Below are 12,501 nucleotides of genomic sequence, written 5' to 3'. Positions count from 1 at the left end.
GCTGCACTTCCTAACCTCCTGCCCAATGTATGACCATATTAGAGAGACATATTTCCCTCAGATTACACAGATCCACAAAGAATTCGAAAACAAATCCAATTTTGATAAACTCCCATATCTACTGGGTGAAATTCCACAGTGTGCCATCACAGCAGCAAGATTTGTGACCTGTTGCCACAAGAAAAGGGCAACCAGTGAAGAACAAACACCACTGTAAATACAACCCATATTTATGTTTATTTATTTTAACTTGTGTGCTTTAACCATTTGTACATTGTTACAACACTGCATATATATAATATGACATTTGTAATGTCTTTATTGTTTTGAAACTTCTGTATGTGTAATGTTTACTGTTCATTTTTATTGTTTATTTGACTTTTGTATATTACCTACCTCACTTGCTTTGGCAATGTTAACACATGTTTCCCATGCCAATAAAGCCCCTTGAATTGAATTGAATTGAATTGAGAGAGAGAGAGAGAGAGGAGAGAGATAAAGAGAGAGATCGATAAAGAGAGAGAGAGAGAGGAGAGATCGATAAAGAGAGAGAGAGAGAGAGAGAGAGAGAAAGAGAGAGAGAGAGAGAGAGAGAGAGAGAGAGAGAGAGAGAGAGAGAGAGAGAGAGAGAGAGAAAGAGAGGAGAGCTAGATAAAGAGAGAGAGAGAGAGGAGAGATCGATAAAGAGAGAGAGAGAGAGAGAGAGAAAGAGAGAGAGAGAGAGAGAGAGACAGAGAGAGAGAGAGAGAGAGAGAGAAAGAGAGGAGAGCTAGATAAAGAGAGAGAGAGAGTGGAGTGACTCCAGCCACCCAAGTCATAGACTGTTCTCTCTGCTACCGCATGACAAGCGGTACCAGAGCGCCAAGTCTAGGTCCAAAAGGCTCCTTAACAGCTTCTACCCCCAGGCCATAAGACTGCTGAACAATTCATCAAATGGCTACCCAGACCCGTCTTTTACACTGCTGCTACTCTCTGTTTATTATCTATGCATAGTCATTTTACCCCTACCTACATGTACATATTACCTCAATGACCTGGACTAACCTGTACTCCCGCACATCTCTCTGGTCACCCCCAAAACCAATTCTTCCTTTGGCCGCCTCTCCTTCCAGTTCTCTGCTGCCAATGACTGGAACGAACTACAAAAATCTCTGAAACTGGAAACACTTATCTCCCTCACTAGCTTTAAGCACCAGCTGTCAGAGCAGCTCATAGATTACTGCACCTGTACATAGCCCATCTATAATTTAGCCCAAACAACTACCTCTTTACCTACTGTATTTATTTATTTATTTTGCTCCTTTGCACCCCATTATTTCTGTCTCTACTTTGCGCTTTCTTCCACTGCAAACCAACCATTCCAGTGTTTTAAGTTTTATTTTACTTGCTGTGTTGTATTTACTTCGCCACCATGGCCTTTTTATATTTTTATTTATTTATACATATATTTGTTTGCCTTCACCTCCCTTATCTCACCTCACTTGCTCACATTGTATATAGACTTATTTTTTATTTTTTTTCACTGTATCATTGACTATATGTTTGTTTTACTCCATGTGTAACTATGTGTTGTTGTATGTGTCGAACTGCTTTGCTTTATCTTGGCCAGGTCGCAATTGTAAATGAGAACGTGTTCTCAATTTGCCTACCTGGTTAAATAAAGGTTAAATAAAATAAAATAAAATAAATAAATAAAAACATTGACTCGGTACCTCCTGTATATAGCCTCGTTATTGTTATTTTATTGTGTTACTTTTTTACCTTTAGTTTATTTAGTAAAACATTTGTAATCTCTTATTTTTTTAACTGCATTGTTGGTTAAGGGCTCGTAAGTAAGCATTTCACTGTATGGTCTACACACCTGTTGTATTCGGCACATGTGACAAACACAATCGGATTAGATTCGATTTCACTTTAATATTTATTTCTCTTTTTTCATATTGAAGGAATGGGATGTGAATTTCTTGAACTGTCTTGTCAACTATTGTATTGAGTTAATACAGTGATATTTACATTCATATTGTCTCTCTCTGGATAGGATTTTGATGACTTCATCTTTGCGTTCTTTGCGGTGGAGATGGTCATCAAGATGGTGGCGCTGGGCATCTTCGGCAAGAAGTGTTATCTAGGAGACACCTGGAACAGACTCGACTTCTTCATCGTGCTGGCCGGGTGAGTCGCACTCTCACACTCACACAGGGACGGAGGGAGTCCGTCGCCAGAACATGCTGTGAATCACGACAACGACAGAGAGAGAGAGAGCCTACATACAGTCTGTCTGGATAACATGGGGCTTAGTGTGTGTGTGGGTGTGCATCCCTTTGTTTCACATTGTTGCAGTGTCTGCAAAAACGCCAACCCTGTCTCCCTCACAAGAACCCACAGCCAAACTCAGATAATAGTAACCAAGGTAACGGGTTGTCGGGTATACACCTCCTGGCAACGGTTGCTAGTTCCGTTTAGGAGTGTTCTGAGGTAGTGTCTGTTTCTGAAAAGGAAAGTAATTATAATCACTGCCAAAGAGCATTTCTCAGCACACTGTGTATCTGTGTGTGTGTGTGTGTGTGTGTGTGTGTGTGTGTGTGTGTGTGTGTATGTTAGCAGGCTTGATAATGAAGGGCACACATCAGCTTGATTTCACTCAGTGTTTGATTGATCAGAGTAAGTCAGTCTTGTGCCATTCATTGATTTAACGTTCATTTTACCAAGCTTCTCTTTTAGTATTTTCTTTGGCATCACAGTCTGTGAAGCCCATTGATGTGTCAACTTCATATTATAAATGGTATAGGGGATGTAAAGTGAAGGTTTAAGGGTTAAAAAGGGTGAGGAGGGGGTGAAGGCTGAGGAGGAGAGTGGGAAGATGATTTGGGATGAAGGGGTTGATTAGGAGACGAAATAGTGTGAAAAGCAAGACGAGGACGTTAGAAAAGAGAAGGATGATACTTCTCTAGTTTAGTGCAGGGTGACAGGGGGCACTGGAGTGAGGCCAGCTCTCTCCACCTCTCTCCAGCCATCTCCAGCTCTCTCCATCTCTCTCCATCTCTCTCCACCTCTCTCCATCTCTCTCCATCTCTCTCCAGCCATCTCCACCTCTCTCCATCTCTCTCTATCTCTCTCCAGACATCTCCATCTCTCTCCATCTCTTTCCAGCTCTCTCCATCTCTCTCCACCTCTCTCCAGCCATCTCCACCGCTCTCCAGCCATCTCCACCTCTCTCCATCTCTCTCCATCTCACTCCAGCCATATCCACCTCTCTCCACCTCTCTCCAGCCATCTCCACCTCTCTCCATCTCTCTCCAGCCATCTCCATCTCTCTCCATCTCTCTCCAGCTCTCTCCATCTCTCTCCACTCTCTCCATCCATCTCCACCTCTCTCCAGCCATCTCCACCTCTCTCCATCTCTCTCCAGCCATCTCCATCTCTCTCCAGCCATCTCCACCTCTCTCCACCTCTCTCCAGCCATCTCCACCTCTCTCCATCTCTCTCCATCTCTCTCCAGCCATCTCCATCTCTCTCCAGCCATCTCCATCTCTCTCCATCTCTCTCCACCTCTCTCTCCAGCCATCTCTACCTCGCTTTTTCTTTCTCCACCTCTCTCCACCTCTCTCCACCTCTCTCCAGCTCTCTCCAGCTCTCTCCACCTCACTCCACCTCTCTCCACCTCTCTCCACCTCTCTCCAGCCATCTCCACCTTTCTCCATCTCTCTCCATCTCTCTCCATCACTCTCCACCTCTCTCCACCTCTTTCCACCTCTTTCCACCTCTCTTCACCTCTCTCCTCCTCTCTCCACCTCTCTCCACCGCTTTCCTCCCTATTCCTCTCTTTTCCCTCCTCTTCAGATGAGTTTTGTAGGATCCCAAGTCAATAGTGTAGTGATTCTCAGGTAGTCTCAGACAGAGAGACACTTCCACACATCGATCTGTCACCACAGTGGGAGTAGAGGCTTTCCTCTGCTAGGGGGAGATACTACTGAGGAGAGAAAGGTAGAGATGGAAGGAGGAAGGAGGGAGGGAGAAAGAGAGCAGGAGGGGGCAGAGAGGCAATTTAGAAGGCAAACAATGTGTCCACAATATCAACATTACGTACAGCCACTACACATACATTACAATATGTCATAGTCATATGGTCAAAGGTTGTAGAGGGTGAATGATAGACAGATACTATGGTAACACTCTACATAAGTTTGTTAAAGGTTTCCTTGAAAGAAAACAGATATCATTGACCTCCTACCATAAATACAATCACTGAATGACAGAGAGCTGCATAGAGAGGGAGAAAAACAGGAAACAGAGAGAGAGGCAAGAGAGAAGCAAACACAATCCTCATCACTACCCTCTCTCTCCTTTTCTCTCTCTCTCCCTTTCGCTCTCTCTCTCCCTCTCCCTCTCCCTCTCTCTCTCCCTCTCCCGCTCGCCTCTCGCTCTCTCTTTCTCCCTCTCTCTCATTTTCTCTCTCTCTCTACCTCTCCATCTCCTTCTCTCCCTCTCTCTTTCTCTCTCCCTTTCTCTCTCTCCCTTTCTCTCTATCTCTCTCTCTCTCTCTCTCTCTCCCCTTCTCTCTCTCTCCCTCTCTCTCTCTCTCTCTCTCTCTCCCTTTCTCTCTCTCTCCCTTTCTCTGTCTCTCCCTTTCTCTCTCACACTCTTAGTTTTTTCTTCCTCCCTGCATTTTCTTCTCCTTCATTTATTGATCAAACTGATTCAACACCTGTTTGGTGACAAAGGAAAGGTTAGATGACATTTTGAACAACATTTAGAGTTGCATTTTAACATTATCTCAGGTAACATATGGTCCCACTCTACGGAGTGTAAAAACTACTCGGTTTATATTGTTACATTTTGAGTGTTAATGTAACACTCCATAGTGTAAAAAAATAAGCCTTACATTTGCCAGTGTTACTCAAATGTATCACTATGGGGTAATTAACACTCACTGTGTTATTTATATTCAACACTAGTGTTAACTCTAGAGTTAACTCCTATTAGTGTAAATGCAAAAACTCTGTTACAGTAATTGATTTATGGTGTTGTTTTAACACTATATGGTTTAAAGCCATTTTGGATATTTCCCATGGTGCATTTTCTTGTGTGAATTGTAGCGTTACCACCCATGACTGGATTTGTTAGTGACAGAGACATGGTTGTTGAACTCTTTCCTTCTAAGGTATTGTGGCTTTCACCAAATGAGTATCAAAGTAAATGTAATTATTTTTAAAAATAGTTTATAATATGACATGTATTGTAAGGCCTAGACTTACCCTAACACAGGGGTGGTAGAAACATTCTAGTTTACTGATTACAGGACACATCATGCTGGCTGGAAAAGTGACATGCAACTCCTGTTGGAATCCAGTCAGAGTTAGAAAAGACAACAGATAACATGTGTATTCACCTGCAACCTGTATTCATAATGACTGTCAGGGTTAGGAACAGTGTGAGGAGACTAAACCATTTAAACTGGAACAACCATTCCAGGAAATGGGTGAAATAAATCTAACTGACATATTGGATTTGTTTAGACAAATGTATGTTATTTATATTTGTGTACCATAAGATGAATCAATCAATCAATCAATGTACATGCAAAAACACAGACATTAAAACAATTCTACCTGCATAGCAAGCTGGAAAATATAATAATACTCTCCACAGTGTAAAACAATAACTCTGGTTATTAATTTCCTTCCACTAACTGTGTGTTAATTTCCCTCCAACAGTATGAAATTAACTCCTGAATTAACATTGGCCAATTTGCTGAGCAGTCTATTTCTCTGAGTGAATTCTCTCTCTCTCTCTCTCTCTCTCTCTCTCTCTCTCTCTCTCTCTCTCTCTCTCTCTCTCTCTCTCTCTCATGACGTAACAATGTACATATTGCCAAAGCTTATTTTGGATATTTACAATATAAATAAAAATTTGAATTAAAAATGTCAACGGGACGACGGTAACAACAATAACCAAGGGTCAAAATAACCATACATTCAACAATAAGCATACAGTAGAGCATACAGTCTCTCTCTCTCTCAATTCAAGGGGCTTTATTGGCATGGGACACATTATTGGCATGGGACACATATTGGGGAATATGCCAGAGCTGAGGATGATGTTAAAGAGTACAGTAACAGTCAACAGTTTGGACACACCTACTCATTTCAGGGGTTTTCTTTATTTGTACTATTTTCTACATGGTAGAATAAATGTGAAGACATCAAAACTATGAAATAACGCATATGGAATCATGTTGTAACCAAAAAAGTGTTAAACAAATCAAAATATATATTTTAGATTTTAGATTCTTCAAAGTAGACACGCGTTTGCCTTGATGACAGCTTTGCACACTCTTGGTATTCTCTCAACCAGCTTCATGAGGTAGTCACCTTTTGTCTTGTATGATGCTATATTTGTGCTGTACCAATTTAAGTGATATGTGGCATTGGTTCTCTGGAAATTAAATATATATATATATAGGTTCCAGATCAGAGTGGCAGCAAGTCTCAAACCTTTAAACATCCCAAACAGTCATTCTGATTCCCATGAAAAATAGTATTTTGAGTGACTAAACTATCACCCATAATATTTTGGGGGTGATAGAACATGCAAAAAATTTAAGAAAATAACTTTTTCTCTCATGGTTAACTACTAGGAAGTTTGAAAAGACAGGCTGAGTGGGCGGGGAGCTTATATTCATGAGCTCACCTTGACTGACAGCTCTTTGAAACGCCTCTATCAAGCAACTTGGATGCAGTGAGCAGGGTTGCAGTAAAATCATCTCAAGCTAATTTGTTGATACACAAAGCAACTTAAACAACATTGAAATTACATCAATGATATATACATTTGTATAATCCATCTCCCGTTTGTCTCTTGTGATGCAGCCCACAGCAGCACTGACGGTTGTGTTGCAATGACAACTGCGGCAGAGTTTTTTTCCATGCTGGCTGAAGACCAAACTAGCCAATAATATCACCATAGACCACCATCGTTTGGTTTCCATGTGCTATATATTTTTCAATTGTGCGCTGACAACGGACAGCCTTGCTTTACTCCTCTTAAACGCTCAATACTTACTGAGAGGTAACCATTATATCTGGTAGACTTTCAGGTTACTGTACATAACTTTAACCAATTGTATAAGAGATTCGCCAAAATTAAAGTAATCCAGGCATGTATATAAAAATTATAGTCATACTTTATCAAGCGTCTTTTCAAAATCTGCAATGAAGACCAGGCCTGGTATATTTGATGTTTCATAATGTTCAATTGTTTCAATTAATTGTCATATATTATTTTCAATATGTCTATGTAAAAACCTGTGTGATCAGGGTGAACAATATCTGGTAAAACCTTTTTTATTCTATGTGCTATGCATTTCGCCAGGATTTTTGCATCACAACAGTTAAGTGTAAGAGGCCTCCAGTTTTTTTTTAATGGACTGGATCTTTAAACTTACCACCTGGGTCCTGTTTTAGTAGTAATGAAATCAGTCCTTCTTGTTGAGTACCTGAAAGTCTACCATTTTTATAGGAGTAATTAAAACATGCTAATAATGGATATTTGAGTACATCAACAACGGTCTGATATACCTCTACTGGTATACCATCAAGCCCTCGTGTTTTTCTAAACTGAACATTTTTAATTGCCTCAAAAATGTCATCTTCTGTAAGTTGGCCTTCACACAGGTCTTAATTTATTGATTTTACATTAATATTGTTATTATTAGGAAAGAAATCCTTACTGTTAACATTTTTATCCTGGAAAACTTCAGAGTACTTAATGATTACAAGCATACCCATAACATGATGCAGCCACCACTGAAAATATGGACAGTACTCAGTAATGTGTTGTATTGGATTTGCCCCAAACATAACCCTTGTATTCAGGAAACAATTTTTTTGCAGTATTAATTTAGTGCCTTGTTGCAAACAGGATTAATGTTTTGGAATTTGTTTTATTCTGTACATGCTGGCTTGTTTTCACTCTGTCAATTAGGTTAGTACCATGGAGTACCTACAATGTTGTTGAGTAAATGCAACTTAGAGTGGCTTGTGAAAGTATTCACCCCCCTTGGCATTTTTCCTATTTTGTTACCTTACAACCTGGAATTAAAATAGATTTTTGGGGGTTTTGTATCATTTGATTTACACAACATGCCTACCATTTTGAAGATGCAAAATATTTTTTATTGTGAAACAAACAAGAAAAAAACGGAAAACTTGAGCATGCATAACTATTCACCCCCCCCCCCACAGTCAATACTTTGTAGAGCCACCTTTTGCAGCATTTACAGCTGCAAGTCTCTTGGGGTATGTCTCTATAAGCTTGGCACATCTAGCCACTGGGATTTTTGCCCATTCTTCTAGGCAAAACTGCTCCAGCTCCGTCAAGTTGGATGGGTTCCGCTGGTGTACAGCAATCTTTTAGTCATACCACATATTCTCAATTGGATTGAGGTCTGGGCTTTGACTAGGCCATACCAAGACATTTAAATGTTTCCTGTTAAACCACGGGAGTGTTGCTTTAGCAGTATGCTTAGGGTCATTGTCCTGCTGGAAGGTGAACCTCCGTCCCAGTCTCAAATCTCTGGAAGACTGGAACAGTTTTCCCTCAAGAATTTCCCTGTATTTAGCACCATCCATCATTCCTTCAAATCTGACCAGTTTCCCAGTCCCTGCCGATTAAAAACATCCCCACTGCGTGATGCTGCCACAACCATGCTTTACTGTGGGGATAGTATTCTCGGGGTGATGAGAGGTGTTGGCTTTGCGATAGTGTTTTCCTTGATGGCCAAAAAAGCTCAATTTTAGACTCATCTGACCAGAGTACCTTCTTCCATGTGTTTGGGGAGTCTCCGACTTGCCTTTAGGTGAACACCAAACGTGTTTGCTCATTTCTTTCTTTAAGCAATGGCTTTTTTCTGGCCTGTTAAGTACAGTTGTTAAGGACAGTTGTTAAGGACAGTTGTTAAGGACAGTTGTTAAGGACAGTTGTTAAGGACAGTTGGTAATATGTTGTTGCATGGGTAATTCCAGTAATATACTGTACATTAGATTACAGTAACATTGTTAGTTAGGTAAAATGGATTACCGTAAAATGGATTACAGTAGCTGTGCTGTAAAATCAATTACAGTATCGTAATGGTCAATTGCTGTCATTAAGTTACTGTACATTTTACAGGAAACGTTTTTCAGTATAATGTGTGTGTCTGTGTGTGCAGTTCACTATGAACTGAAATTACTCTGAGAGAGAGAGAGAGAGAGAGAGAGAGAGAGAGAGAGAGAGAGAGAGAGAGAGAGAGAGAGAGAGAGAGAGAGAGAGAGAGAGAGAGAGAGAGAGAGAGAGAGAGAGAGAGAGAGAGAGAAACCCCCTCCCTCACATCTCTCCTGATGCTGCAATATGCTGTGGGCTGCAGTCTTAACACACACTGTTATCTATCACACACACACAGCACTATCTATCAGTCAGTCACAGTTCGTTCAGTGCTGGATAACTCCCACTGCAGCTAGCCTCTCTGTGAGGCCCCAGAGAATAGAATTACAACACTAACTGACAAATGTCATCAGAAAGAGACTAAGCTGAGTTGACTGATTCATATGATGACAGATGGGAGAGATAAGGAGAGAAGATGTTGGTTTTAGCAGTAGGAAGAAATACTCCACATCTACTGATGCGGTTAATAATTATATTCTTTCATCCTTTAACGGATAAAATAGGATCTGATCCTACATCTGCAGTTAAAGGCCATTGATGGGTTTCCTATGGATGAAATTAAGCTAACAATAGTCTCTTTTATGTGTCTGTGTGTTTTTTGCCTGAACTTTATTGTACGATTATTGTATTGTTTTGCAAACTTTGACGGGGCAAACAAATCCAACAAGCTAATGGCCATTATATCCGTAGTACAATACTAATTAAGTCATTATATATCTATTATAGTGCTATAAAACTAGGGAGGGTTTCATTTTCTATTGTAAGGCTACTGATGTTAGTCTGATGGACAGAGGGACAAATAAGGGAAGGTGAGAGAAAGAGAGAGAGAGAGGGAATTGTATGCGGTAGGGAGGAGAGTGAGAATGAATCTGAGGACAAGCTTTGGCCTCTAGCTAAATCTTTTTCAACTATCTCCTCCACCTCTCCCTTCCTCCCTCGCTCCTTGCAGATCCCTCCCTCCTCCTCTCCCTTCCTCCCTCGCTCCTTGCAGATCCCTCCCTCCTCCTCTCCCTTCCTCCCTCGCTCCTTGCAGATCCCTCCCTCCACCTCTCCCTTCCTCCCTCACTCCTTGCAGATCCCTCCCTCCACCTCTCCCTTCCTCCCTCACTCCTTGCAGATCCCTCCCTCCTCCTCTCCCTTCCTCCCTCACTCCTTGCAGATCCCTCCCTCCACCTCTCCCTTCCTCCCTCACTCCTTGCAGATTCCTCCCTCCTCCTCTCCCTTCCTCCCTCACTCCTTGCAGATCCCTCCCTCCACCTCTCCCTTCCTCCCTCACTCCTTGCAGATCCCTCCCTCCACCTCTCCCTTCCTCCCTCGCTCCTTGCAGATCCCTCCCTCCTCCTCTCCCTTCCTCCCTCACTCCTTGCAGATCCCTCCCTCCACCTCTCCCTTCCTCCCTCACTCCTTGCAGATCCCTCCCTCCTCCTCTCCCTTCCTCCCTCGCTCCTTGCAGATCCCTCCCTCCACCTCTCCCTTCCTCCCTCGCTCCTTGCAGATCCCTCCCTCCTCCTCTCCCTTCCTCCCTCGCTCCTTGCAGATCCCTCCCTCCACCTCTCCCTTCCTCCCTCACTCCTTGCAGATCCCTCCCTCCTCCTCTCCCTTCCTCCCTCACTCCTTGCAGATCCCTCCCTCCTCCTCTCCCTTCCTCCCTCGCTCCTTGCAGATCCCTCCCTCCACCTCTCCCTTCCTCCCTCGCTCCTTGCAGATCCCTCCCTCCTCCTCTCCCTTCCTCCCTCGCTCCTTGCAGATCCCTCCCTCCACCTCTCCCTTCCTCCCTCGCTCCTTGCAGATCCCTCCCTCCTCCTCTCCCTTCCTCCCTCGCTCCTCGCAGATCCCTCCAACTCAACCTCCCAAGCCTCCCTTCAATTACTCCTTTCTTCGCATACCCCTTACTTTCTCTCTCACTCCCTCCCACTCCTGCCGTACTTCATTGACCTGCCAGGTGGTGCAGAGAGAGAGAGAGAGAGAGAGAGAGAGAGAGAGAGAGAGAGAGAGAGAGAGAGAGAGGGATTTTTAATGGTTTATTTAACTTTTGTTTATTATCGATTTCACTTGCTTTGGCAATGTTAACATATATTTCCCATGCCATTAAAGCCCTTTGAATTGATTTGAGAAAGAGAGAGAGAGACTGCACACTTCCCGCAAAATGAGGTGGAAACTGAGCTGCACTTCCTAAACTCCTGCCAAATGTATGACTATATTAGAGACACATATTTCCCTCAGATTATACAGACCCACAAAGAATTCAAAAACAAATCCTATTTTAATAAACTGCTATATCTATTCGGTGAAATACCACAGTGTGAAATCACAGCACAACATGTGTGACCTGTTGCCACAAGAAAAGGGCAACCAGTGAAGAACAAACCCCATTGTAAATACAACCCATATTTATGTTGAATTACTTTCCTTTTTGTACTTTATCTATTTGCACATAATATGACCTGTGAAATGTCTTTATTCCTTTGGAACTTCTGTGACTGTAATATTTACTGTACATTTGTATGGTTTATTTCACTTTTGTTTATTATCTAGTTAACTTGCTTTGGCAATGTTAACATATGTTTCCCATGCCAATAAAGCCCTTAAATTGAATTGAAATTGAAATTGAATTGAGAGAGATATAAGAGAGACAGAGACAGAGAGAAAGAGAAAGGGGGAGAGAGAGATAGAGACCTATGATATATATATATATATATATATATATGATATATAGATATATGACCTGGGCCCTGACAGTAAATCTCAGTAAGACCAAAATAATGGTGTTCCAAAAAAGGTCCAGTCACCAGGACCACAAATTCCATCTAGACACCGTTGCCCTAGAGCACACAAAAAACTATACATACCTCGGCCTAAACATCAGCACCACAGGTAACTTCCACAAAGCTGTGAACGATCTGAGAGACAAGGCAAGAAGGGCCTTCTATGCCATCAAAAGGAACATAAATTTCAACATACCAATTAGGATCTGGCTAAAAATACTTGAATCAGTCATAGAGCCCATTGCCCTTTATGGTTGTGAGGTCTGGGGTCCGCTCACCAACCAAGATTTCACAAAATGGGACAAACACCAAATTGAGACTCTGCATGCAGAATTCTGCAAAAATATCCTCCGTGTACAACGTAGAACACCAAATAATGCATGCAGAGCAGAATTAGGCCGATACCCACTAATTATCAAAATCCAGAAAAGAGCCGTTAAATTCTACAACCACCTAAAAGGAAGCGATTCCCAAACCTTCCATAACAAAGCCATCACCTACAGAGAGATGAACCTGGAGAAGAGTCCCCTAAGCA

General features: G+C 42.1%; 1 protein-coding gene across 1 annotated transcript in view; it reads left to right on the top strand.

The window, feature by feature from the left end:
- Window positions 1–12,501, top strand: part of LOC139570030 (voltage-dependent T-type calcium channel subunit alpha-1G-like) — a 253,614-nt gene that overhangs the window by 39,799 nt on the left and 201,314 nt on the right. Inside the window, 1 exon segment of the mRNA XM_071391473.1 lies at window positions 2,039–2,172. Within this exon segment, the coding sequence (XP_071247574.1) occupies window positions 2,039–2,172 (134 nt within the window).

This window comes from Salvelinus alpinus, chromosome 3 (assembly GCF_045679555.1).
Source record: "Salvelinus alpinus chromosome 3, SLU_Salpinus.1, whole genome shotgun sequence".
In the NCBI taxonomy this organism is placed as follows: domain Eukaryota; kingdom Metazoa; phylum Chordata; class Actinopteri; order Salmoniformes; family Salmonidae; genus Salvelinus; species Salvelinus alpinus.
The sequence above is the reverse complement of the archived record's forward strand: the minus strand, read 5'-3'. Positions and strand labels throughout refer to the sequence as shown.